The sequence below is a fragment of the Chaetomium globosum genome, genomic scaffold (assembly GCF_000143365.1).
Source record: "Chaetomium globosum CBS 148.51 scaffold_1 genomic scaffold, whole genome shotgun sequence".
Lineage (NCBI taxonomy): Eukaryota > Fungi > Ascomycota > Sordariomycetes > Sordariales > Chaetomiaceae > Chaetomium > Chaetomium globosum.
The window spans coordinates 3,322,388-3,349,351 of NT_165976.1; the positions used below are offsets into that span (position 1 = coordinate 3,322,388).

General features: G+C 56.8%; 8 protein-coding genes across 8 annotated transcripts; 4 read left to right on the top strand and 4 right to left on the bottom strand.

Moving 5' to 3' along the window:
• Positions 1 to 1,776: 1,776 nt before the first annotated feature.
• Positions 1,777 to 5,313, top strand: CHGG_01070 (uncharacterized protein; the record flags this gene model as incomplete). The annotated part of the gene is made up of 2 exons (XM_001220290.1): positions 1,777 to 2,623; positions 2,690 to 5,313. The coding sequence occupies 2 exons, from the start codon at positions 1,777 to 1,779 to the stop codon at positions 5,311 to 5,313; spliced, it is 3,471 nt and encodes a 1,156-aa protein (XP_001220291.1).
• A 717-nt stretch (positions 5,314 to 6,030) lies between these two features.
• On the bottom strand, positions 6,031 to 7,774 carry CHGG_01071 (uncharacterized protein; the record flags this gene model as incomplete). The annotated part of the gene is made up of 5 exons (XM_001220291.1): positions 6,031 to 6,310; positions 6,473 to 6,503; positions 6,555 to 6,771; positions 6,851 to 7,399; positions 7,460 to 7,774. 5 exons carry the CDS (start codon positions 7,772 to 7,774, stop codon positions 6,031 to 6,033), a joined length of 1,392 nt encoding a protein of 463 aa, XP_001220292.1.
• Positions 7,775 to 9,819: 2,045 nt separating this feature from the next.
• On the bottom strand, positions 9,820 to 10,864 carry CHGG_01072 (uncharacterized protein; the record flags this gene model as incomplete). Its single annotated transcript, XM_001220292.1, has 2 exons — positions 9,820 to 10,436; positions 10,498 to 10,864. 2 exons carry the CDS (start codon positions 10,862 to 10,864, stop codon positions 9,820 to 9,822), a joined length of 984 nt encoding a protein of 327 aa, XP_001220293.1.
• Positions 10,865 to 13,546: 2,682 nt separating this feature from the next.
• On the top strand, positions 13,547 to 15,766 carry CHGG_01073 (uncharacterized protein; the record flags this gene model as incomplete). The annotated part of the gene is made up of 3 exons (XM_001220293.1): positions 13,547 to 14,069; positions 14,209 to 14,997; positions 15,057 to 15,766. 3 exons carry the CDS (start codon positions 13,547 to 13,549, stop codon positions 15,764 to 15,766), a joined length of 2,022 nt encoding a protein of 673 aa, XP_001220294.1.
• Positions 15,767 to 16,842: 1,076 nt separating this feature from the next.
• CHGG_01074 (uncharacterized protein) lies at positions 16,843 to 17,451 on the bottom strand (the record flags this gene model as incomplete). The annotated part of the gene is made up of 1 exon (XM_001220294.1): positions 16,843 to 17,451. One exon carries the CDS (start codon positions 17,449 to 17,451, stop codon positions 16,843 to 16,845), a length of 609 nt encoding a protein of 202 aa, XP_001220295.1.
• A 743-nt stretch (positions 17,452 to 18,194) lies between these two features.
• On the top strand, positions 18,195 to 19,696 carry CHGG_01075 (uncharacterized protein; the record flags this gene model as incomplete). The annotated part of the gene is made up of 2 exons (XM_001220295.1): positions 18,195 to 18,846; positions 18,906 to 19,696. 2 exons carry the CDS (start codon positions 18,195 to 18,197, stop codon positions 19,694 to 19,696), a joined length of 1,443 nt encoding a protein of 480 aa, XP_001220296.1.
• Positions 19,697 to 20,080: 384 nt separating this feature from the next.
• On the bottom strand, positions 20,081 to 22,693 carry CHGG_01076 (DNA replication licensing factor MCM7; the record flags this gene model as incomplete). Its single annotated transcript, XM_001220296.1, has 3 exons — positions 20,081 to 20,164; positions 20,242 to 22,574; positions 22,645 to 22,693. The coding sequence occupies 3 exons, from the start codon at positions 22,691 to 22,693 to the stop codon at positions 20,081 to 20,083; spliced, it is 2,466 nt and encodes an 821-aa protein (XP_001220297.1).
• A 604-nt stretch (positions 22,694 to 23,297) lies between these two features.
• On the top strand, positions 23,298 to 26,909 carry CHGG_01077 (uncharacterized protein; the record flags this gene model as incomplete). The annotated part of the gene is made up of 2 exons (XM_001220297.1): positions 23,298 to 23,405; positions 23,466 to 26,909. The coding sequence occupies 2 exons, from the start codon at positions 23,298 to 23,300 to the stop codon at positions 26,907 to 26,909; spliced, it is 3,552 nt and encodes a 1,183-aa protein (XP_001220298.1).
• Between the last annotated feature and the right edge of the window lie 55 nt (positions 26,910 to 26,964).

Genomic DNA, 26,964 nt, shown 5'->3' on the forward strand with positions numbered 1-26,964 from the left:
AACCCGAGTTTTGCAGCTTCCCGTTCCCTGCATGCGGCTCCTCTTGTTCAAGCCTCTGACAGACGAAGCCAATCGTGCCAGTGAAGGTCTTTGCTGCGAAGGTTTGTGGCCATCGCATTACCCGTCTTGGCGTATATTTAGCCTAAAAATGTCGGCTGTTGAAAGTGCAAGGATGAAGCGAGCTGGACCGAGCTTTTCAACCTGGACTGCTGGGCTTGAGCTGACACTCGGACATCACCAGGGCCTTAATCGGGACATGTTGGCTGATTTGGTACGGATCGGGGCCGCGTCGGTGGATCTGGCCAGCCGCGTTCTGCCGAGGCGACGCCTGATCTCGTGGTGTTTTCTTTTCTCCTTGCTTCCGCCAAGCTGACGGCGACGGGTCTGGATTTTTGGACCCTTCCTCCCTCATGACCGTGTTTGATTTCTGGGCACGGCTGGTAACCCGGGATAATAGGGCTGCGGCTGAATGTTTTGGGGGCAAATCTTGGGTAAGATCAGATCGGTCCCCGAATATCGGGGCTTTGACGCTGGTAGGCAGCCCACAGTTTGACGCATGGAAGGAAAAAATTGGAGTTCGAAGGATGCGGGAGAAAGAGGTTGAGCCGTGAACCGAGAAGGATAGCACGGCAGGCATGATGCTGGCATTGGGAAGGTGTGTCTATCGTCCCTTCTCAAAATATCTACCTACCTAGGTAGCCATCCATTGCTGCAAAGTGCCCACAGCGTGCAGTGAGTGCAATGCATTGGCAGTTTGAACGAGTGAGCACTTTCAATGCTGCAACAACGGAAGGCGTAACGGCAGTCATTGGCGCGTCTCCCCTCATCGGGCCGCGACTCAACTTAGGAGCGGGAAGAATCGTGAAGCACCAACAAGTGTCAAACTTCCTAGGTACTGTGTAGTGAGTCCCCATAGTCGTGGCCCTGCTCCGCATCGTCGGCCGACTTTCCACGCGAGTGTGGATGGCGGTCACTCTCTGTTGGTTCTCGAAAGGTCCTGAAGGGCGCTTGCCACGTCCCCGGACCCGAAAGATGGAGCTCGCCCAGGACGGCGCCAACGACGATGAAGCCTCTCTGGTTCTGATGAGCTTTTGGGCGCCTCAACCGGGAAGTTGTGTTGCATTGCACAGGCAGGCAATATTGCAAGGATGCTGTTAGCACATGATTGCGGGGCCTTCAGGGCGGGACGGAGGTCTCGCCAGGTCCTGCGTGCGACTCTGCTAGTGCACTCCATACGGACCATACCACGGCAGGGTTGTCTTGGTGTAGCCATGGTCCCTTGGGCTCCGCCTTTGTGGACGGAACAGCATCCTGTCGGAAGAGAAATCAAAAGAGACGTCGATGAGCTGAAAAGCATGTCTCCCTTCGAGAATCCGAAGGATTGGGCTTCGCGAGATGCGCCCCGAAGAGCCGACAGGCAGCGGCTGTTATTTCATTGTTTTGGTCGTGGGCCAACAGAGGGGTGATCAACAGCATTGATCCATCTCGTCTGTATCCGCCCCCGGAATCTCCAGAATTTTCCAGAGTCCAGACTTCGTGACTTGCAAACCCCATGGGAAAAGAGGAGAAACCCTTCCTCAAAAAATGGGGACAAGTTGGGACTTGGCATTGGTGCATATCACGTGCCATCGCATGCAACCACTCAATCAGGAGACGCGCTCACTGCGCGTCTCCAAAATTTGGGGATCCCAACGAGGAGCCGAGCAGCGGGTGGGTCGCGTCTGAAGCACTGCGCGCGGCATCGACACACCAACCTCGCACATCCACCACGAAGCCATGGCGGGACCCTCTCGAGCTCCTGTGAAGAAGCAGGCATCGCTGACTAGCTTTTTCACTGCCAATATATCAAGCAAGAAGCACGCGAACTCTCCCGGGGGAGGCTCGGCCGCGAACAGAAACAAGGACGAGACCGAGGACGAGAACACCCAAAAGATTATCGGGAAGGGGAAGGAGAAGGACGAGTCTTCGCCGATAACTTTATCGGTTTTAGAGTCCAACCGGAAACGGCCTTTGCAAGACAACAATAGCAATGGAAACGGAAGATCTAGTCGCGCCGCAAAGCGTGCAAAGTCGGTCGTGAGCGAAGATGACTCCGAAGAAGTCTCCAGCCCACCCGTGCAGGCATCAACAGGCCGCACTCCCATCCCTGAACCTCCAAGCTCATCGTCCCGGACTGAGCGGTACGCTTACGATGCAGACCGCTTGGCCTCGGATCCGTCTGGGCTCAATGAGGACGAGGACGCGGCGACGAGGCGGAAGAAAGAGGAATTGCATAGGAAGTTCGTCAAGAAGCTCGGGCACCCGGATAGTTTGGCCTCGCTAAGGAGACGCGAGCTCCTTGGCCAGAATGAAAGTCCTGGCTTGGATGGAGAGGGCGAAGAGGAGGGCGGTGATGCTGAGGAGGATGAAACCCCTCTCCCATCGAAAACCAAGAAGAAGGGTGCTAAGACTGGCAAGCTCACTCCCATGGAAATTCAGTTTCTCGATATCAAGAGGAAGCACATGGATACCGTTCTGGTGGTCGAGGTCGGCTACAAGTTCAGGTTCTTTGGCGAGGACGCCCGAATTGCGGCCAAAGAACTCAGCATCGTCTGCATTCCCGGAAAATTCAGATACGATGAACGTTCGTTTTCCCAACTAGTTGACCCTTTTTGAACGCCTGCTAACGACTGGAAAGACCCATCGGAAGCCCATATCGACCGTTTTGCCTCGGCCAGCATACCCGTCCATCGGTTGAGCGTCCATGTGAAACGTCTTGTTGCCGCAGGGCACAAAGTTGGCGTCGTTCGCCAGCTGGAAACGGCAGCGCTGAAGAAAGCCGGCGATAACCGAAATGCACCATTCGTTCGGAAACTCACGAATATATACACCAAAGGGACCTACATCGACGAGACAGGGGAGCTTGACCAACCGGGAGAAGGCGCTGGGGCTTCCGCGGGGGGTTACTTGCTCTGCCTGACCGAGTCACCGGTTAAGGGTCTAGGGACTGACGAAAACGTCCATATCGGCGTCATGGCGGTTCAACCTGCAACAGGCGACATCATCTACGACGATTTTGAAGATGGCTTTATGAGGCGTGAAATCGAGACGCGTCTGCTACACATATCCCCGTGCGAGCTCCTTGTGGTGGGGGAGCTGTCTAAAGCCACCAACAAGCTGGTTCAGCATCTCGCCGGCAGTAGCACCAATGTCTTTGGTGACAGAAGCCGTGTGGAGAGGGTGCCAAAAAGCAAGACGATGGCCGCCGAAGCCAGCTCGCACGTTACGCAGTTTTATGCTGGCAAGGTCAAAGGCGATGACGAGCGTTCAGCATCTCTGCTCGACAAGGTTTTGAAGCTGCCGGAGTCCGTGACGGTTTGCCTGTCGGCCATGATCACCCATTTGACCGAGTATGGTCTGGAACACATCTTCGACCTGACCAAGTACTTCCAATCATTCACCACACGACAACACATGTTGATCAACGGTACTACTTTGGAAAGTTTGGAGGTCTACAGGAACGCAACAGACCAGTCCGAAAAGGGAAGCCTATTGTGGGCGCTTGACAAGACACGAACCCGCCCTGGCCGGAGGCTACTGAGGAAATGGATCGGCCGTCCGCTGCTGGATCGAGAACGACTGGAAGAGCGAGTCACCGCTGTCGAGGAGTTACTCGAACACCAATCCAACTTCAAAGTCGACAGGCTAGGCGGCGTGCTCAACTCCATCAAGGCTGACCTTGAACGGAGCTTAATCCGCATCTACTACGGAAAATGCACCCGTCCCGAACTCCTCTCAACCCTTCAAACCCTCCAAAGGATTTCTATCGAATTTTCTAGAGTGAAAACGCCAGAAGACACGGGCTTCAACTCATCCCTGATCGTCGAAGCAATCTACGCTCTGCCGGGCATAGGGACAATCGTGAGCGCATATCTCGATAAAATCAACCCGGAAGCCGCGAGGAAGGACGACAAGTACACATTTTTCCGCGACGATGAGGAGACGGAGGATATCACCAATCACAAGCTGGGTATTGCTGCCGTCGAGGCGGATTTGGATGTCCACCGCAAGGACGCCGCCACGAAGCTGTCCAAGAAAACCCCTGTCACCTATGTCACCGTGTCTGGCATCGAATATCTGATTGAGGTCCCCAATACGGACCTGAAGCACGTACCGGCCTCATGGGCCAAGATCAGTGGGACCAAAAAACTTTCCCGCTTTCATACCCCCGAGGTAATGCGCCTGATGAACGAGCGGGACCAGCACAAGGAAGCCCTCGCCGCGGCCTGCGACAATGCCTTCACAGACCTTCTGAAATCCATTGCCTCCGAGTACCAGCCGCTCCGCGACGCCGTCGCCTCGCTAGCCACCCTCGACTGCCTCCTCTCTCTAGCCCAAGTCGCCTCCCTCCCGGGTTATAGCAAACCAACCTTCCTCCCCACTGCGACCCCGCCCACCATCTCCATCACGTCCGGCCGCCACCCCATTGCCGAACACACCCTCCCTGACGGCTACATCCCCTTCACCACCTCCCTCGCCTCGCCCTCCCCGCTCGCCCAGCTCATCACGGGGCCCAACATGGGCGGCAAATCCAGCTACGTCCGCGCCGTGGCGCTGCTGGTTCTCCTAGCCCAAATCGGCTCGTACGTGCCGGCCGAGGCCATGTCGCTGACGCTGACCGACGCCATCTACACGCGCATGGGGGCGCGCGACAACCTGTTCGCGGGCGAGAGCACCTTCATGGTGGAGGTGTCGGAGACGGCGGCGATCCTGCGCGGCGCGACGGCGCGCTCGCTTGTCGTGCTCGACGAGCTCGGCCGCGGCACATCCACCCACGACGGCGCCGCCATCGCCCACGCCGTCCTCGCCCACGTCGCCCGCGAGACCCGCTGCCTGACCCTCTTCATCACCCACTACCAGAACCTCGCCCGAGTCGCCGACGGCCTCGGCGGCGCCGTGCGCTGCGTGCATATGCGCTTCGAGGCCACGGGGCGACAGCGGGACGAGGCTGCCGATGGAGACGCTGACGCTGCGGCCGCCGACGCCGACGAGGAGATCACGTTCCTGTACGAGGTGGCGGACGGGGTCGCGCACCGGTCGTACGGGCTCAACGTGGCGCGGCTGGCGCGGATCCCGCGGCGGGTGCTGGACGTGGCGGCGCGCAAGTCGCGCGAGATGGAGGAGGGCGTCAAGGCGCGACGGCTGCGCGGGGCGGTGCGGCTGCTGGAGGATGTTGTTGCCGGGGGTGGTGGTGGTGGCGGTGGCGGTGGCGGTGACGGCGACGACGGGGAGGATCCACTGGAGCATTTGGTGTCGAGTATTGAGCAGTTGTAGGCAGGGTGCTGTTGTTGCTTGTGGCAGAGCTGTTGTGGAGGGGCGGATGGTCTGAGCAATGTTTGTCTGTATGGAATTTGTATGTGTGCTAACACTTCTTGGTCTGGCCAACTACATGATGAGTAGCAATATTCTCAGATGGTATGCCCCAATTCTATGATCAAGATTCATGGGCTATTTCTCGTGAATGCCACCTTAACGGTCTCTGTCATCAAGTCTGGAGCAGCTGGTGAATGTGTACTGTGTCAGAATCCCATCTTCACTGTCTTATTGGACCATTCAAGATCACGGCGAAATCCACATAGGTACTAGGGCAAAGTCAAGATATGTGATTAACTCTGTAGCCAGTTATCGACCCAGGTCCCGTGCTAAATACGACCAATTAAGGATGTGGTCCCGAGTCCTTGCGCGCCATGCGAATATGTAGAAGATGGGGATAACGAATCAAAAAAGATCTGCTTCCTAGGGCCATATCCCTCGCCGCCTTGCCTCTCACACCCCTTCCACGCAGCGGTCAACAACGACCGATTGCGTCCAATATTGTACCGGAAGCGTCCCCCCTTCGCCAGGAAATGAGGCAATTGCGCTTGAGTCGTATCGGCTCAAACACTCCCGAGCCATGTAGCAACTTGTGTTTCCGTAATGTTACACACACAGTGAGATGTAGAAATGGCGCATCTCAATTGTGAAGGAAGACGCGGTGAGCCTGTTTCCGAATCACAGGTCAAAGTCTTGGTCAACGCCCCCGTGGGCCGAGTCTGGAGCAAAGGGTCCGCCGAAGGCATTATACCCCATGTTGCCCAAGTTCATGGCGTTGATTGCTTGAAAGTTGGTTGTTGACGGCTTAGCCTCGTTGCCGAAGCTTGGGAAGCCGTAGGGGTTGTAATAGCCCCCTCTACCCTGGACGCATAGCGGGTTGAACGTGCCGGCCCCCATGGTCTGCTGCTGGAAATAATTGGTATTGGAAGAGGGAGGCTGAGATGTGAATAAGGGCGTGCTGGTCTCCTGAGCAGAGACGTAAGACACGGATTTGGCGGACTTATGCGCTGCCGACGCTAACGAGAGGTTCGAGTTCAGGGACTGAAGGGCGGGGCGGCGGCGAAGTTCAAAGCTACAACCGGTAAGAAGGGATAAATCACCACTAAAAGGCAGGACTTACCCAGAGTCCCTGGGTGAGCTCTCGACTTGTGCTGCGAACAATTAGCGTTGATTGCAGTACCCTCGGCGTTGTGCCCCCTTACCGGCACTGGTTTTCGGCGGGTCACGGAAGATGTCATAATTGTCAACGGAACCGGAGACTTCAACATTATCATCGTGCCGAGTGCGCCGGTTCCGGGATGCCGCCTGTCGAGTAAGTCTGGTCGAGTTCCGCGTGCGTGTCGCCCCTGACGCTGCAGTTGCAGCTGAACGGCGGCCCCTCTTTGGCTTTGGGACATCACAGTCCTCAAACTTGCGGTCCTGGATGGAAAGCGATAGGCATCAGCTGAGCCCTCAACCGGAGGTGGCACGGCGTTATGTATGTTTGGGCATCACTCACCGGGCTTCCCTCGATCGAAGGGCTGGCATAGATATCGCGAACACGCTGAAACTCGCCGTCCTCTGCCCATATAAACTCGTTGGGAACAATCCCTGATGATGTCTCCTCCATCTGTTTCAAGACAGAATCATCCTTCCGTTGATTGCGCATCCTCTTCTGGATCTCGTCTGCCGAGTCGAATAGACCCATGCCTGGGTATCTCACCCCCTTCAACTTGCTGGCGTCATTTTCGTCGTCAAACTCGGTGCTCTCCGAGGGAAGGTCGGAAACAGGGACACTGTCCGCGGTTTCAGTCTCCGATGGCCACCTCCGATAATACTTGGCACGCGTGTCGTTCTCCGGTGTGCTGGGGACGGAATGATCGGACCGAGAACGCTTCAGGAACGGTGTTGGATAGCTAGGGCTGTCAAAATGGCCGTGATGGGCATCCTGGAAATGGCCAGGTAACGCGGCCCAGTGGCCCGCGGCGGCCAGAGAGTCGATATATTCGTCAGGGTCCGGCTTGACTAGGTCTTGGTCGATGTTTGTCGTGGCATCGGACTTGGTGCTCTATTGTCCGATGTGAGCCCCACAGTTCCTGGGTCTATTGCGTACAGCGGTTGGACTTACAGCTGCAACTGACTGTCTTCCTCTTCTGCCTGTTTTCTTTTGCTCCTTTGCAGCCATCCGTTCCGCAAGAAGAGCGTTGATTCCATACTGCTCGCACCAGTTGTCATACTGCCGAACCTCATCTAGGGCTACCCGGTCGTCGCGTGCTTTCAGTTCGGCTTTGAAGCGGTGGGCGAGGTGGCTCTTTGATGAGATGTGGGTGAGAAGATGAGAGAGATCCGAAAAACTGGGCTTTTTGGGGCAGAGGGAGCACCGAAGAGGGATGGAGTTAGGGTCGCTTCTCACAACCAGGTCCATGGGTGCAACCGCAGCCATGATCTTTAAAAGTCAGCATTCATCCAGTGCTGTCAATGCAGGTATTAGCGGCCAGGCCTGGTCTGGTGTAACTCACAGATGGGGGCGGCTATGTTGGCAGGGCCAACCGCAGGATAATTGAAGATGACGGGACGGAGTCTAGTGGAGAACCAGGCTAAGATCCCAAGGTGATGTCAGTCTTGGAGGCAGGAGAGACCTAGAATTCCAACATGGGAGATATGGGAATGCGATGGGTGGTTGTGGGATGTAAGTAAGGAGCGGTGGATGGGATGGGTGTCTAACAACGACTCGTCAAACGTGTGAGCCTAGCAGGACGATGAATTGGTGTGATCTGAAATGCAACAAATATCGCGAGACTGGCAGAATTCTGTATCGGCCCCAAGATCTGAACCCTGGGTGCCAATTGAGGGAGGACTGATGGTAATGCAGTCGCAGCTCAAACAGAAACCTGGGAGAAAACCTAGGCCAGAGAAGACGTGTCAGAGGAAAGAAGGATGGCCCGTGACTGGGCAAAAATTGGAAGCGACCACAGCACTTGTAATTGCCGTGAACGTCACTTTGAGGGATGTGGTGGAAGGAACGAACGGCAGGTGGGCAGACTGGGTGTATTTTGAAAGGTTGGTGCCTGAGAATAGTGGAATAAAAATCGAGAGGGAAGGAACGGCTGAGGGCCGTGTGAACTATTGGAATCACAGAGAAACGTGTGAAAATGTGATTCTTGTTGACTTACTCTAACTGTGAGGTGGCCGATATGGTGAGATGATCAAAGCAACCGTGAGAGAAGTTACCTTGTTGCAGCCCTAAAGATCGAAAAAGTCACTGGGTGGTGCAAAGGGGTGCTCGAGGGTGTAGCTCAAACCCCAGCGCAGTCGAGACCCGAATAACCCCAATATATACATTACAAGCATGATAATGTGAACTGATGAGTTTGAGAATATGTTAGAGAATGAAGGCCTGAAAGTGGTGTGGGATGTGGAAGGGCTAAGAGCTGGGAACGAAGATGAGATAGCGACTGTTGCTGTGATGGAAGTTTTTTGAATCGATGTTTCTCTGACTTAATGAGGGCCGGGGACGTGGCAATGACCCATAAAGTGCCGAGAATGGTAAAGTAGAGGAATTCTACCACCTTGCTTAGATCAGTACCCTAAGAAGAAGCAAAGGCACTTCCTATATAATTTTGATGCTTGATCTCAAAAAGCTTAACCAAGGACATTGTCATAAACTACCTATCTAAGAGATATTCCTAAATGTAAGTTTGGGATGTCATAGTTTGGCATGTGATGGTGAAGAATCTGCTTGAACACTTTTAAGGGTCCGGGGTGACTGGCAAGTAATTGGTAAGTTGGCCAGGAGAGAGTGTTAGGCATGAGTGTTGGATTTGGGATGATCACAGTCGAGTGCAAATCAGCTTATCAAGAGGATGGAGAACCATGTCTGGTATGTACAGGAGTTAATCAAGGGGTACGCAAATGGGAATAACCTACCATGTGTGAGTGCAAGCAGTATCTACCATGATTGTTATAAAACAGTTCTGTGTGAAATAAATAATGCGGTACAGTGAAGCAAGCCAGAGCACTACAGCTCAGTTGTGAAAAGCTCCTTGTAATAAGATGTTGGGAATAGTATGCAAGGGAAAGCGCCGGCTTATACGGGGGGCATTTAATCCAATTTGCTGGTCAGTATGGGCAGTGCAGATTTCAGGGTTGTGATTCAAGTGCCATGGGGCACCAAAAAGAAATTATGAAACTTCATTCCCCATTCTTCCCAAGCAGTTCGGCAGAAAATGGTCCATCTGACTTTTGAATTGGTACGATTGTCCGAAATGAGGGCGGAGTCTTTTTGTTCCACTGACAAATATGGGTATCATGCCGATTCCATGCCAGTAAGCATACGATAGCCAGGAATGGTGAGAAAATAGTGACAGTTGATGTTCTCTTGGCTTGTTCCCTGCCCGACGATTAGAGTACTGTTGGTAGGTTATAGACGGCAAGAGACGGACGAGAAAAGATGGATACAAGGGGGTAAAATGTTTAAATTGCTAGTCGTCAGCCCAACACCCGCCTAGTCGTTGACTTAGGCATGCAGTAAACCTCGTCGACGGGCTGTAGACCGGGATATTGGAGCAAGCTCAGCCCCGCAAGGCCGAAAACAGTGTGCCACACATCGACCATGTCACCGGGTCTGTCTGCAATGCCGCCTCGCTCGGGGTCCTGGCAGCGTAGGATAAAGGCGACGAGCTGGTCCTTATCGATCCAGTGTGTCTTGCCAATCATTTCCAAGCTGCTTAGGACCCACCAGCTGTAGCAGACATCCTCTTTTTTCTCCGGTCGGCCGTTGAGGCCGCCGCCGGCAATCTGCCTTTCGCTCAGCCACCGACCAAGCCGCTCCTTGTCCACGAGGTCCTGTCTGCCGGCGATCGTCAAGGCGGCGACGCATGTAAATATCTGTCCCGAATGGGACTCGGCACCTGGGCTCACGCCATATCCACCGTCAAAATTGGCACATGCCGCGATATGGTTGACTGCCTTTTCAACATCGACGAGGTTGAGAAGGCCGAGGAGCGACAGCGCATTGAAAGCGCCGTAGAGGAACCGGGTGTCTTCCTCCCCCCACTCGTCGCCGGCGAATGTACCCGTCTCACGGTTCTGGAGATTGGCGATATCTGAAAAAATCCCGTCAGTATGCAGGTCCCTACTCCCAACACACCATGCCGGGAGACGCACACTGCCCCACCTGTGCCTTGCCCTTCCCTCGCGTTTCGAGCTCGTCAAAGGCGTCGACTGTGGCAAGGATCTGCACCGCGCTGACGGTAGAGAGCATGTGGGCATCATGACCGGGCGCGGCGCCAAAGCCGCCATTCTCGTGCTGACATGAGAGCACAAAATCGATGGTCTCAGCGCGTGGGAGGGCGTCGGGTTGACCAAGGAGGTGCAAGGCTGTCAGTCCCCAATACAACCCGTTGAGTCGGAGATGCTCAGTCAGCCAGTAGTCATATTCATCTTTCCTCGAATCCAAACTTTGGATGTATTTGACGTGAGCCGGCGCGGCCAGCTGGGGTTCCTCCGGGAGCTGATTTAAGGTTTGCGACATGTTGTGAAGTTGCGGCGGTTGTGATTTCACCGAACTCTTGGAGAAATTGCGGGGAAGATCGTGGGGCCGCCAAGACCAGGCGGCCGGCGAGCACTTGGATGCTTGGCTACCTTACGTAACACACGACTTTCGTCATGCTCAGGAGGCATGCTCAAGTCGGATATGCCTCCTAGAAAGACCTGTCGATACGATGTGTTAAGGTTTAGAGGGTTAGCTAAGCGGTTAAAGAGAAATCCATGAATTTTCGGTCTTGGCTGCACTCCCGCCTTGGTGGGAGTCGGCTCGTTCCGAATTCCCACTGCTACCCGATCACCATTGGCGCCCTGCTGGAATTCCACCCTTTGGATTGGCGCCTGGGCTTCGTTGCCGCCCGAACCAAAGCCGGGTTCTCGCGAATGGGCGGCTGGGGGGAGGGGGCAGGACGAGCTGACGAGGCTTCTTGTCGAGTGTACTGTCACTCTCTGGCCAAAAAAAGAAGCCGAACTCCAAGTTGAGGTGCTGCCGAAACCTTGGACGAAGAGAACCAAAAGAAAGCCATCCGAAAGCCCAAAGTGTACTTTTTATTTGACTCGGTTTCTTTTATTCAATGTATTTTGCTCGGTTTTCTTGGTCTCTTTTTTTTCTTCGTTTCTCTTTTACTTCTTTTTCCTTTCTTGATCCTTGCTCCCCTCTCGAGTTCGGCTTTTTTTGGCCAAAGGGAGACTGGTATGAACGTAGATGCAATGTGATGGCTACGCCAATTCGACTGTCATCTCTCTCTCCTGAAACGAGACGAGTTACCGCTACCAGGGTGGAGTGCCGGGCTGGGTTTCTTATATAAGATGGAAATTCGACGGAAGTTTCCTTCCGGTCATTATTTTGAACCTTGAGTGAAAGTGAGGAGGGTTCAAGGCCATTGTCGACATCGTCACTGCTCCTGTCTCTTCCAATGGCGAAACCGACGGGCCTGGCCAAGACACAGCCCCAGCGGGAGTTTCAGAGCTGTCGTGTTCCTGGCCTAACTAAAGTAGGATTAGCGTTTGAATCCCCTGCTTTCCATCTGGGCCGCCACCTTCCGACAAGCCTGTGAGCCACAGCGGGCCATCGAGGCCTCGATCGGTTAATAATTGAAGGCTGCATGCGGGCGGCGTGCGAGGCGAGAAGCTGGCCCAAACACAACACACAGACAGTTAGCTGGCTTTGTGATTCAATTTCCCAATGGCTTTGATTGCTCGAGAAAGGGGTCTCGTGTTTGTGCGAAGGATTGCAGCGCAAACGGGAGCTGACTCATTGCTTCTGTTTTTGGTGTTGCCTTTTAGTTGGGTCCGAGAAGAGTTCCCGTCCACCTCAGACCTTAGGTTGTAAATAGGTATGATCTCGGGAGAACAAAGGCGGGGTGGGTAGGTGATCGTGAGGTTGGCTTGCTGACCCCTCGCTTCTAGCGTTCCGTTGCCAATGAGGGCCAAGCTCCCGCCGCAGTTCCCGCCGCGCAGTCATTGTTATCCAGGGCGCCACCTATTTTTCCTTGTGTTGCTAACTGGGGTTGCTTTCCGTTTGCGCTTTGAATCTCGCTTCTTCCAAGACATGCGGGGAGGATTGATCACGCGAAGGGTTACCTGTTATTCCTTTGCTATTTTCAATCGATTGCTACCCATATAACCGACAGCAACTCCTTCTGGCGCCTTCCGCATTCCTGGGCGCTTGTCACTGCGATCGTCCGCGGTCGATCGTTGTTGTCGCAACGTCTCCCTTGCTTTGTGCGAGATAACATAGCGCCGACTGTGTCGGTCGAGCCTAGACTGTCTCGACTCTCCGGGGAACGCCGCCACTAACGGGGTTGTCACACGATAGCTGCCCACGACTTTGAGAGTTCCGTTTCAGAAGACACGTTCGGGTATTCGAGGCCGGGTGGCCATGACACCAGCCGCCTAAAAGCCGTGCAGATTCTAATCTGGGAATTGGCCCCAAGAGACTAAATCTTGCCCAGCTTCATAAATCTCGTTTCGATCGGTTTACAAGTATAGGATCATCCTCAAGGAACGACCCAGAGACTCGTTGACGGGACGTCGTCATCCGTCCAACGTCTTTTCAGATCTTGTCGGAAATTCAGTCGATTGACAAGGGAGAGGGACCAGGGCTGCGGCTTTGGCTGCGAATCAAATGGTGAGAGGGAGCTGAAAGTGGGCATTCTGACAGCAGACGGGCTCGGCGGGGTCTGGGGATCCCTGACAGCCTAGCGTCCGGATTGTGGAAGGCAAGACAGGGAGACAGGGCAGCGGTGTGTGCCTCCTTGCCCATGCCGGTTTGGTGGTCGATCTGGCGCAGTCATTCGAAGAACGGCCCACCAAGAGAGCCAGAGCCACCTTGAGACTTGCCCCCTTCCATCTGTTCTGCGGCTCCTACCTTGCATCAGAACCCCTCCAACACCCGTCCGTGCCTCATTTTGAAGTTCGGAGAGATCGCTCATTTGACGCAGACGGCAATCCGCCTATTTCCATTTCTTACCTGCCAACCTTACCCGACCCCGTAAGCCCCGACACTGTGTCACGGCTGCGCGCCCGGCAATAGCTGTTGCTGCAGGGCTGTTGGTCCTTGGTTGCGGCAGAGCGTGCACGGCGCAAATCAGGAACCCTCCCTGCTACACCCAGACCCGTCTCTAGCCAGGTGGCCCGCCTGAGCCCCTGGCATTTCGCGCCCATTGGAATGGGCCGTAAAGCTGCACCGCAGCCGCTCTCGCTGGCGGAGACCACGCGGCCCAGCGACAAGTCTCCTCGTCTTGGTGAAACCGTCCCCCGTTCTGCGCGACTACCGTCCGACCCTACGTCGCCCCGATCCCCACGCTCTCCCTTCCGCTACGGCCAGAACAAGGTGGAAATTGCTAGCATTGGAGAGCCCCAACCGCTTGCCGATGTCTTGCACCAGCCCCGACAGTCGCTAGAACACCAAGAGGAGCAGAGGCCGCCGCGGCAAAGGAATCCGGACGACGCCCGTGACCCGCCGCAGCCCTCGCCAAGAGATCAAGCTGCGGACCAACAACAGCAGCTGGGCCACAGACACCAGCGGCGCGGTGAGGACAAGACATCCAAATCGGGCTTCTTTTTCAACTTTGGGAAGGGGGCGAAGTCGGATCGTCCCATTGTGCACCAACACTCCAATTCCCGCGCCGAAGTCATGTCGAGGGACTCGGACAGGCCGGCGCTGTCGAAACAAAGCACCAAGCATTCAGGTACGCAAACATTCTGTGTCCCATCTTTTCATGGTCGTCTGGACTTCCCCTACCCTGTCGATCCCGCATTAAAACGGGCCTCTCCACCTGGGGCCGAACTCTTGTTTCAAGTCACGCTGACCAGCGTGCTACATCATAGACTCGCCCCATCAGGACCCCTCGGTCCAGAAGTCGAACACACCACTACCTTCTCGATCCGAAATATCGCTAGCCTCGACGGTAGACTACGAGAGCCCGGGTAATTCAGTGACCTCGTCGAAGCGGTCGAAGCCCAAGCCCTTCAACCTACTAAGCCGCACCAGGTCCACCAAGGACAAGGACTTCAAAGACAGCCCGAGCCCTAAGGATCACGTTCCACCACTGGCGCTGGCGCCGGCCAAGGCAGCCGAGCCCGAAAGACCTTACGCTTCGTCAACAGCTCCGAGGACGGCCCCGCTTCAAGCACGCGACCGGTCGTTTCGGGAGATGATGTCGGCCGTCAGGAACCATTCGGCTGAGCGGTCACAGAACAGGGACGTCGGCGGGAGAGGAAGAGGCCAAGACGCCCAGCAGAGGGATAATGCCTCTACGTATACCCAGACACCCGGAGGAGCCTTCTTTAGCCACCTCAAACACAGCAAGGCGGCGGGCATGCTCAGCAACCGCTTCTTCGGTTCAAGACATGAGTTGCCAGTGCTCAAGGAGCCGACGGTGGACGACGAGCACTATGTTCTCAGGGTCATTAACCTGCCTCTTGTTGAACAAACGCGGCTCACCAGGATATCCAAGAGACTGGAAGACTCTCGGGACAAGACCGAGTTTTGGATGCCCGCGTTCCCGTGGAGAGCGATCGACTACCTGAACTATAAGGGCAGTGAGGTCGAGGGTCTATACCGGGTCCCGGGCAGCGGGCCGCAGATCAAAAAGTGGCAACGGAAATTCGACGAGGGTATGTTGGCGAGCTCCCGAGGAAGGTTCCCGTATTAGCATTTACTAACTTATTCACAGACTTAGATGTGGACCTCTTTGAAGAGCCAGACCTCTACGACATCAACATCGTCGGATCCATGCTGAAGGCCTGGCTGCGGGAGCTCCCCGACGAGCTGTTCCCCAAAGAGGCCCAAGACAGGATTGCAAAGGAGTGCGCCGGGGCGGAGAGTGTACCACCGCTGCTCGTCGAAGAACTCTCGAAGCTCCCGCCTTTTAACTACTACCTCCTCTTCGCCATTACTTGTCATCTCAGTCTCCTCCTCGCACACTCGGAGAAGAACAAGATGGACTTCCGGAACCTATGCATCTGCTTCCAGCCGTGTATGAAGATCGACGCCTTCTGCTTCAAGTTCCTGGTTTGTGACTGGCGCGATTGCTGGAAGGGATGCAAGGACGAGGCCAAGTACATCGAAGAGGAGTACGCACGTTTTGACTCGCCGCCACCTGGTGGTGTGAAAAATAGAAATGGAGGTGGCGGCGGCGAGGAGGAAGGGCATGAGGTTCGCACCGTTTCATCGTCGGATAGCGGAAAGAGTCCCAACCGCAGCGCAACCGAACAGAAGGGGCGGCCAAGGCAGAAGACGGTGGCCGAGACGGAGAGTACTGAAACGAGTTCAACAATATCGACGACACTTACGGTCAGCAGCGAGCGTGAGACGCCGCCGAGAAAGTCGGGCGACATGCGGCCCCTCTCGCCTATTAAGCCGCTATCGCCGCTCAATTTTTGAGCAGGTTGCCGTGCTGCGAGGGTTTTCTTAATAGTCGTCATACCATTGGAATAGCGAGCGCTTCTGTTTTGGCTCCCGAAGCAACATCATTCATCAGCAGCACTTGGTCAACGACCTGACGCTGACGACAACTTTGCCTTTGTGTCTGTCTCGCCCCTTACCACCCCACCAATAGAATATACTGCAAGTCGCATCCCACTTGCACACGACCCATGGAACACACAAGGTTAGTCCGGTCATGGCGTCGCCGTTGGCGTTACCTTTTCTTTCCACCACGGCCTGCCGATTCATTGAGCGTCGTCCATTGGGCCAGAATCTTTCCCCATCCAGCCCTTCGTGTTTTTCGGTTTCAATACCCCTTCCCCTTTTTCGTTTTCTAAGCACTTTCGGGCCGGCACCGTCCGTACGCAGACAGTCGGCCTAATCCCTCTTTCACGTCGATTTCGGAAAATTTTGTTTCTTTTGTTTCATTCTTGATACCGTTGTGGTGGGCCGCGCACAGTAATGAGGATACCAAGGCCTGGGTTTAAGTGGCACGGGGGTGGTTTGTAGCCCGTGAGAGGTGGTCCGAGGAGGGGCAGTGGAGGATGGTGATGGTCTCTCGGATTTTCAGAATCTATCTGAAGCGTCCATATCCTTGGGGTTGCCTGTTTTTTCCTGGGGACTGCCGAGTCATTGTAAGGCATGCCATTGGGAGGGAGTCTGGTCCTTTCCTTTCCTTTTTGTTTTTCTTTTTGGAAGATGGGGACCCGTTGTACGATTTCTAAGAAGGTTTGGGCCGGCGCCGGCCGTAATGAAGATAGGATGGATCGTCCCGGTGACGAGTTGATTTTCCGCAAGAGCTGCGAGCCCCTTGAGGCGCATATAGAATGCCAGTTAAGGTGGACAACCCACATGTGATGCTGAAACCCCTCTTGATTTTCGAGAGCTGCCCTAGCCTTTTCTCCTCCCTAACGCCGTAAAGCCAACAAACAAACACACAAGCCTATACTTTAACGCCTCGAATGCAATCATCCGCCACCGCCTTCATCCAACAACGAAAAAGGCGAGGAAAAAAAAAGAAGAACAAGACAAGCCTACTTCCTCCCCTCGGCATTCCGCTGGTTCTTTCTCATCCGCCTCTCATTTCGCTTCACCCGCTCGCGGATCTCCCTGCGCTTGTCGCCGCGCACGCTCGTCCCCTCCTTGCGCCGCGCCTCGTCGGCCGCGCTCACCTCGATGATCGCGTCGTCCTGCCCGGCCTTGTTGGCCCCCTTGTACCCCCACCGGCGCTCAAACTCGCCCGTCTCCTCGTTGTACTGCTGGTTGCGCCGCTGCTCCCGCGTCTTGGGCTTGATCCCGCGCCGCTTGGCGAAGGCCGACCATTTGGTTTCCGCCTTGGGGGCGGGCACGGGTTTTTCGCGCGGGAGGGCCGTTTGGGGGGGTGGGAGGGTCAGGAGCACGCCGGCGGGGGTCGAGCTGATTGCGCAGGTGGTCAGGAGCTGGTTGATGAGGACTTGGGCGCCGTCGCGGGCGACGCTGGCGAGGTGGGTTTCGAGGGCGGAGCGGTCGGTTAGGGTGGAGGGGGGGATGGCGACGGGGTTGGGGTCGTTGGCGAGGAGGAGGCCGAGGTCGAAGGTGTAGGGGGTCGGCTTGTCGACGGTGACGGGGAGTTTGGCGGGTTTTTGGGTTGTGGTGGCGGCCATGGTTGTGGTTTGTTTTGCGGGAATTGGTTGTTTGGTTTGGTGAGTGGGTAGGTGATGGTGTTTCTTTTCTCTGCGCAATTGGAGGCAGGCGCAGAGGTTTGGTTCCATGCGATGAACATTCTTGAAATTTAGGCGGTGAAGGCCGGTAGAATGGCGACCCCACATATTGGCATTGGCAGTGGCAGGGGTCTCATCTCGCCCGTCTTGTTCAAAGATGTATGTCTGCATGTTTATACCCCCTGGACTCGTCAATAATAACCAGAAGCATAAGAGTGAGGCATAGTTAGTACCTAGTGACATCAAAAAAGATTTCATCATCACTCTTCACAATGCCCATCCTCAATAACGGGAAGACTTGGGATGCATCATGCTTCTAAAACCATGATGGTATACTACCAATTCGTTCCAATTGAAGCTGAAACGGTGTCTAAACCGTCTAGCTAAATATCAACCAGCTGAAAATCACTCCGGCCGTAGTTGCCATGCTGTGATGTTGATACCTTTCAGGGGTTATTGTTGACATGTGGGTGGTGGGATGGAAGGAGGGAAGCCACAGCAGCGGGCGTCTCGGCTTGGCAAGGTCCGTGCTCCGACTTCACACGCTGGGTCCGATTTTGTTTGGTGATGGATTATCTCGAATTTTGAGCAGCTCCGGGCCGGCAGCCATTGGCGATTTGGACGCCCCACGATGCAATAGAAGTGACCCCGCCGAAAGAGACAACCAAACACACATCGACGACACCATGTCGACCCCCAATTGCCTGCGCTGTCTCGTCCGGCCTTCGGCGGGGATTCCGGTATCAATGCCCATGTCCCGGGCTGTTCCTCCCATCACCAGAACCACCCTGGCCGCATCTTTCTCGACCACCGCAGCCTCAAATGCTGCCCCCAGAAAGGCTTTCCAGCCAGCCCCCAATGCGAAAGCGCACTCTCGTTCGGGAAAGAAGCTACAGCTCGGCAAGTTCAAGAAGGATAGGACCGCCGAGAGGGGCAGGGTCCCGCTGCCCGGCGAGCGCAAGGCCTACCGCAAGCGCATCACCCTCAGCAACGACAACGCCATCCCCGTGCCATGGTTGGCCGACCTGGGCCCGGCGGATATGACCGCAGCCGAGAACATCGCCAGGGTTTTGTCCCTCCCCGCAGAGGTGCAGGACCAGCTGCGAGCCGACGAGGCCTTCAAGACGACACAGTGTTGGGGCATGTTCAGGAAACCCTCCGTGTTGGTGCGCAAGGAAACGGTCGACTTGACGAATCAAATGCAAAACTCAGCCGAGAACAAAAAGACCCTGCGTCTCGTCGTGACCGGTGATAAGGTGGTTGGCAAGAGCATGATGTTGCTGCAGGCCATGGCATACGCCCACCTCAACAACTGGATTGTCATCCACCTCCCAGAGGGTATGTCTTGAGCCAAACCCACCCACCCACCAAACACCATGTATGCTAACCCCTCCCAGCCCACGAACTTACCACCGCCGGCACCGAATACGCTCCCATTCCGGGCACCGACCCCGTTCAGTACATGCAGCCCGTCTACGTGCTCAAGCTGATCCAGGCCATCAAGCGCGCCAACGAGCAAGTTCTCTCGAGGACGTACACCATCCAAGCCCACCCGGAACTGCCGCAAAACATGCCCCCCAACACCCCACTCCTGGCCCTCGCCAACGTCGCCAAGGAGGCCGACGGCGCCTGGCCCGTCTTCCAAGCCCTCTGGAACGAGCTCACGGCACAAAAGGCCAACCGGCCGCCCATCCTCCTCAGCCTCGACGGGCTCTCCCACGCCATGAAGATATCCGACTACCGCTCGCCGTCCTTCGAGCGCATCCACTCGCACGACCTGGCCCTCATGCGGCTCTTCACGGACGCGCTGGGCGGGGGCGTGCAGTTCCCCGCGGGGGGCGCGGTGCTGGCCGCCACCAGCCGCAGCAACGCGCCGCGGGCGCCCAGCATGGAGCTGGCGCTGGCGCAGCGCGAGGCCGAGGCGAAGGCGGGCGCCGAGGTGCCCCAGAAGGACCCCTTCTTCCGCGGCTACGACGACCGCGTCGAGGCCGTCCTGCGCTCGGTCCGCGTGCTGCGCGTCGCCGGCGTCGACAAGCGCGAGGCCCGCGCCCTCATGGAGTACTGGGCCGCCAGCGGCATGCTGCGCGCCACCGTCGACGAGAAGGCCGTCACCGAGAAGTGGACCCTCGCCGGCAGCGGCGTGCTCGGCGAGATGGAGCGCGCCGCGCTGCGGACGATGCGGATTTGAATGATTGTATGGGTGGGTGGTGGCAGGTTTGTAATCCTATGAAATGGTGTGTAGATAGACGCGCTGTGTAGAAATGGGAGACTGTACTTGTAGTAGGATCGCATTTTCGGTCCTGGACGAGGGTTACAACACGGTGCACACATAACGTCGGCTCGACTTCACTCATTTCATTGTCCGACTAGCAGGACTTCGTACCGAAGCTGCTACATGAGCCGGGAAACGGACCCCTTCCCGGTTCTCACACATACAGTCATTCAATTCCATAACCACCTAACACCCTCTGGCAACGCCGAGTGGACACACACAACACACCCAAAAAAAAGCACGGAAATGCAACAACGGCTGGAACCCAAGCCAGATCTACGACTACCCCAAACCACACGCTCACAACTCCTGGCTTCCCTCCCGCTCAGCATTACCAGACGTAACAAACACGAGCCTCGTGCCGTTGCTAGCCGTTTGCCAGACCTGCACAATCCACCAGTCAGTCCAATCATTCTTCTTCTCAAGAGGTTAATATAAGCAGGGCGGTTGGCAAAACTCACATCCAAGTCGGTATACTCCTCCAACGCGGCCAGCCACTGGTTCTCGGTGAAGCCCTTGGCAATGACGCGCTCCTTGACCTTGCGCAGGCTCATCTCGACGCCATAGCCTTCCTCGTCCTCGTCCTCGTCCACATCATCCGGCCGGCACGCGCCGCCATCCGCCAGCCCCTTGACCAGGTTGTAGATCTTGCTGCTGGCGTTCATGCCGCGGCGGCCGCGCGACTGGTCCTCGCCGGCCAGGCTCTCCTTGGAGGCCTCGATCAGGCGCAGGGCCTCGTCGACGTCGTCCTGGGTGACGACGTTGCGGAAGGCGAGCCGGGCGAGGGCTTGGGCGAGGCGCACCACGCCGAGCAGGGTACGGGGCGTGGTGTTGCCGAAGTTGTTGGCCTGCGCGCGCTTCTCGGCCCGCCGCTGGCTGCCGCGCAGATGCACGTACGTCTTGACCATGTACTCGGACACAGCCTGCGGCACTACCGGCCGGTACGTGCGCGCCTGCGCGACGTAAGCCCGGACTTCCTGCGGCGAGAACACCACGCCGTCGGCGGTGCCCAGATCGGGGTGCCGGCTGTGCATGTGCACGTGCGCGACGTGCTTGGCTAGCTGCGCGTCGGTTTCCCGGGTGGGTGTGTCGAGGAGGAGGAACATGACGTCGAAACGGGAGAGGAGCGCCGCGGGGAGGTTGATGTTCTCCACGGCGGACAGGCGCGTGTTGTAGCGCCCGTAGAGCGGGTTAGCTGCGGCTAGGATGGAGGTGCGCGCGTTGAGGGAGGTGCTGATGCCGGCTTTGGAGATAGAGATGGTCTGTTGTTCCATGACTTCGTGGATGGCAGTACGGTCGTTGTCGTCCATCTTGTCAAACTCATCGATACAGCAGATTCCATTGTCGGCTAGGACCAGTGCTCCGCCTTCGAGCACCATCTCGTCCGTGACTGGGTCGCGCATTACGGCGGCGGTCAGACCCACGCCACTGCTGCCGCGACCCGAAGTGTACACACCGCGCGGGGCGACCTTGGAGATGTACTTAAGCAGCTGGGATTTGGCCACACCGGGGTCGCCCATCAGGCAGATGTTGATGTCGCCACGGATACGCATGCCGTCACCGACTTCCTTGGTGACACCACCGACAAGCAGTAGTAGGAGCGCCTTCTTGACGTCTAGGTGACCGAAAATTTCGGGGGCAATCGACTTGGCGAGGTACTCGTACTGGTTCCCTGACTGCGTAAACTTGGCAATCCTCCGCGCCATCATGGGGTCGATCTCCATATCCTCGTATGCCTTCTTATGCTGGACAACGTGGTGCGCTTCGATGTAGGTGTCGGTCAACAGGCCAGCACGCATCGCCTGGAAGCCGGTGTAAGGGGTGGGGAGGAAGATGCCGCCAACGTCGACTACATCACCGGGGCTGATCTGCCTGACCAAGCTACCATAGCACAGGACAGTCAGGGTCCTGGGAATTTGACCAATGGGTACCTGCTCTGCCAACTCCTGAATCTTGACCTCCTGGAAAGGCAAGAACTTGGATGCCCTCGACGACGGGTACAGCTGCCCCTTGGCCTGGTTCTCCTGGCAGTCTTTGGACGGGCAGAGCGTGAGGGGGCCGTACTGCTTGTCGGTGACAGGCTGGAAGATTTCACAGCCGCAGCGGTCACAAGTGTAGGCGCTGACTTGGACGATGGGCTTGACGTCGGATACCCTTGTTGCGATACCGCGAATGGTGATGAGACGGCCTAGGTGATCGCCGCGGACCTGGCGGACCGATAGCGCCTTGACCGGGTTGTCGGGAGTCGACGTCCTCGGCTTGAAGACGAGGGTGTATCGCCGGGTGAGCTGCGACGGGTACTGGTCGTTGAGGATGGTTGGGTCTGATTCCCTGTCGGCAATACCCTCCAGCATCTGGTTGCGCTGTGTCCGGTTTGTCATAAGGACGTCGAGCACGTCGTCCTTGAAGGTGACATTTTCGTTCGGTTGGGGCATCAGCTTGTCGACGGCCCTTGAGAGGAGCTCAACATAGTGTCGGGTATTTTGCTCGACCCACTCCACAAGCTTGAGCCCCTCGTTCAGATCCTTCTCGTACGAGGCGAGGTCATCCAGGTCGACCACTACCTCACTGATGTTCCTGTCGGCCAGATCCTGAAGCATTTCCTTGTACTTGTGTCGGGGTACTTGTTTCTGGGGCTTCTCGCGGCGACGTTGCTGCTGAGCATTGTCATCCTCGTCCATAAAGTCGTACTCGTCACTGAGATCATCCTCATCGATGGTAATATTGCCCAAGGCATGGGTGATGGTCTCTTGCGGAGAGGTCTTGAAGTCGGACAGGAAGTGCTCGAACGCGGCTACACCACCGTAAGCAACAGTCTTCAAATTACAGATTGAAGGATTCTTTGTTGTTTTGTTGCTACTCACTCAACTGCACCTCGTAGTCAACAGGCGCCTTCATCTGAAGGAGCGCCATGATTGCGGCTGTAATTTGAACCTCTTCTCCGCACGGCGTTGGTGATTGCTTGCTTAGTGGTGTTGACGACGGAGGTGGGCAGGTTGTGCGACGAACCGGGGCTTCGGGCGGGATTGCGATAAGAAAACACACGCAGGCGCTTGGGCTCGGGAGGCTGGGGTTGGGACAAGCGAGCTGTGACAGGGGGACGCGTCTAAGGAATGCCCAACGCGCTTTTTCGCGCGTCTTTAGCTTAGGGGTGATTTAACATGCTGCCCCAGGACTGCAGCTGGCAATGGCAGGTGTGGCCAGTTGGGGTCATATCTCTTGGCACGTCGCGGGGGACTGGCATGGCCCTGCACATCCGATCTTGGTCCCCTTGCCTCGGCACATGCAGATTGCCGGGGAGCTGCCCCGTTCAAAGCTGCCGCTCCCGAAGCCATATGCGCGCGCTGCCGAAGTGAAAGTGGGATGAAATGTTGTATTGATCAACATCCATCCCTTCTTTTATTTTGATTCGCTGCATGCGACAAGGCGAATACAACCACCAATCGAGATCGCGCAACTACCTAACATATCCCATACCCGACCAACGCACCCGGTCTCGGGTCCCCCCTGAGCTGCAATGGCGCCAATGCAGCCGTCGTCGGCGACTCTCTCCTTGGTGCATTTGCAGAACTGCTTGGTCAACCTGCCGCCGTCGATAGCCACGGTTCTCTCCAATATCAACAAAGTAAGAGCCATGTTCTAATCAACATGGGGAATGCAATTGACGTGTAATTGCCCTGTTTAGCCTGCCCAAAATGTCGTCGTTGAACTTCGCTACCGCGCCCGTTCTACTCCCACTGGGGGCGACTCTGACCCGAACGCTCCATCGATGAAGCACATGTACCTTGGATGGACCGGTATGCCGAGCAAACTGCGGAGGGCTGCCCCAGTGGTTGGGGGGGGCAGCATCGGCGGATCTCGCGACGGACGCGATCAGGAGTTCATTGAGCTGGATACCACACTCGGCGCAACTTTGGGATTGACCGAAGGCCAGAGGGTAACGATAACAGTGCATTTCGACCCGCCCCTGGTGCACACCGTCAACATCGAACCCCTGACGCCTGAGGATTGGGAGATGATCGAGCTACACGGGACTTTCTTGGAGGACAACCTACTGTTCCAGATCCGCGCCGTCCCCAACCCCGTGCATGCCATAGAGTCACGCGCTCCCGCCCGCTACATGCACCCCCTAACGCTCCATCTGTCACCCACATCTACCGCGAACATCAAAGTCCTGTCGATAGAGCCTGCTCTTCCCGCCAATGCTCCCTTCGCCAAGATCGCTCCGGACGCCGAGGTCATTGTAGCGCCCAAGACGAGGCAAAAGCAGCGGAGTAGCAAGGACGACAAGAGCGTGGGCAGCGCGTCTCGGAGGAGTGGCAAGAGCTCAACAACCACAACCAGGAGGAAGAGCGCCCGGGAGGAGAAGAAGCCAGTCTTGTTCTTTCGTGGTATTGACCGTAACAACTGCCAGGATTGGTTCGACGGCGAGCCCCCGGTCGAGGATCTCAGTGTCTGGATTGACCGTGACCTACTCTCCGCGGGAGATTTGAAGGGGGTGAAGTGGGTGTCGGTCAGCGTTGTGAGGCCCGCCGGCCTTCAGCAGCCACTTGATTCGGCAAATCAACCACAGGAAGCGGATCCCGCAGCGAAAGCGTCCAACAAGATCGTCGCCGCCCTTCTGCCATGGGATGACCCTCCTGATGGCCAAGCATCTGCGCTCTCGTCATCTCTGTGTGCTGCGCTTGGATGCCAAGGTATGGTCGGTGGTGTGGTTAAACTCGAGCCCGCTCCGGTCCCGACGTCCCGAAGGACCAGCCAGGACTCGGTTCAAAAACTCAAGATATACCCTTTCCAGTCGTTGAAGCCGACCACTCAGCCCTCGGGTCTCAAGTTCGGCGGCCAGTCGAAGGCCGAGAAAGAGGAGGCGGCAAACCAAGTAAAGCACATCTACGGGCCAAGCGGAAACGGACTATTGTTGGGTCCCCTCACAGACGGCCAGGTGCTCGGAGTAAATCATGGTCTAAAATGCCCCCGAGGGTGGGAGGGGGCTGTTGTGAGGTTCGAACCTTCGCCGGCGCCACAAGGGCAAGGGAAAAGGCCCGTAAACTGGATTCTCGGCGCCGACTGGAAGTTGCCCCTTGTGGTCGAGCCGCCCGTTCCGATTCCTTCGTGGCTCACAGAGTTTGAGGCTGACGAGCTAGGCTCGTGCGATACTCTTCTGGTTGGCATTGACTCACTCCTAGAAAAGCTCAAGTCACATCTCTCGCACATGTCATCCGTCCTCCTGACGGGTGGCCAGGGATCCGGCAAAACGTCCGTTGCACAAACGGTCGTGCGTGCAATGCGCGCTTCGCAGCTGTATTATGCGAACTACTTCCCTTGCACTAAGCTCGTCAACGACGAAAGCAGGGTGTCCACCATCAAGGAAACGCTGAACCGCCTGTTTATGGCTGCCAGCTGGGGCGCCAGGCTCGGCGGAAAGGCAATCGTCATCCTAGATGATCTTGACCGCCTCTGCCCGGCCGAAACTGAGCTACAGGTGGGGAACGAGAACGGCCGGAGCCGACAGATCAGCGAGGCTATCTGCTCCATGGTCAGGCAGTACTGCGGCAGAGACAGTAATGTGGTCTTGCTCGCCACCTGCCAGGGCAAGGACTCACTTCACAATGTGCTCGTGGGCGGCCACATTGTCCGTGAGATTGTTGACTTGAGCGCCCCTGATAAGGAAACCAGGCGACGTGTCATGGAGGCTCTCACTAAGCAGGGCTCTGTTTCCCCAGAGGAAGCGGAACCGGTGGATGAGCACGGAAGCCGTCCGACGACCGCGGATGGTAGTGCCACAGACGGCGACGGAGGGGGATGGATGGACGGCCCGACCCGTACAACTCGGGAAGCACCCAGGGACAAGCCCAGCGGCTTCATCCTCGATCAGGACCTCGACTTCCTCGAGATTGCCGGCCAAACTGACGGCTACATGCCAGGCGATCTAATCCTGCTCATCTCCAGGGCGCGCAACGAGGCCCTAAGCCGGAATGTTGGCGAGGCAACGAAGCCCGACGCGACCACTATCCACTTGAGCCGTGCAGATTTTGACAGCGCCCTTAAGGGGTTCACCCCAGCCTCACTGCGCAATGTCACGTTACAAAGCTCTACAACCACTTTTTCCTCTATCGGCGGGCTGACGGAGACACGCCAAGTCCTGCTCGAGACACTCCAATACCCAACCAAGTATGCCCCCATCTTTGCGCAATGTCCTCTCCGACTCCGGTCCGGCCTCCTCCTCTACGGTTATCCCGGATGCGGCAAAACCCTCCTAGCCAGCGCTGTGGCTGGAGAGTGCGGCCTCAACTTCATCAGCGTCAAGGGTCCCGAGATCCTCAACAAGTACATCGGCGCCTCGGAAAAGAGCGTCCGTGACCTCTTTGAGCGCGCGTCGGCTGCCAAACCCTGCGTTCTCTTTTTCGACGAGTTCGATTCTATCGCCCCCAAGCGTGGCCACGATTCCACGGGCGTCACCGACCGTGTCGTCAACCAGCTTCTGACGCAGATGGACGGCGCCGAGGGTCTCTCCGGCGTGTACGTCCTGGCCGCAACCTCCCGCCCAGACCTGATCGACCCTGCGCTACTCAGACCAGGCCGTCTTGACAAGTCTCTACTTTGTGACTTCCCCACGCTAGAAGACCGCCTCGACATTATCCGAGCACTCGCCCAGAAAGTCAAGGTCGCCGATGAAGTCTGGAACTCAGAAGAGGACCTGCTCGAGCTAGGCCGCAGAACCGAGGGCTTTTCCGGTGCCGATCTCCAGGCGCTGGTGTCCAACGCCCAGCTAGAGGCCATCCACGACGTGCTGAACGATCGCGAACAGCCCGCCGCTGCTGCCAACAGCCGCCGGGGCGCGGCCAAGAAGACCACCGCCGCGTCGGCGAGGAACTTTGTCCAGTTCCGCTACGGCGAGGACGGTGTCTCGCCGGATGGCAGTGCTGCCGCGGCACCCCGTACCCGTGCGACGCAGCTTGCCGAACAGGCGGCCATAGCCAGCAAGCTGGAGGGTATCAAACTGGCGCGGAAACGCGCGAAGCAGTTCTCCAAGGGCTCTACCAACCCTGCCGGCGGGAATTCTAACGGCGATGTGGCAGATAGCGGCAGCGGTGGTGGGGGTGGTAACGCCGAGGTGGTGCTCCGCTGAGGGGCGGGCACGGGTTTTTCGCGCGGGAGGGCCGTTTGGGGGGGTGGGAGGGTCA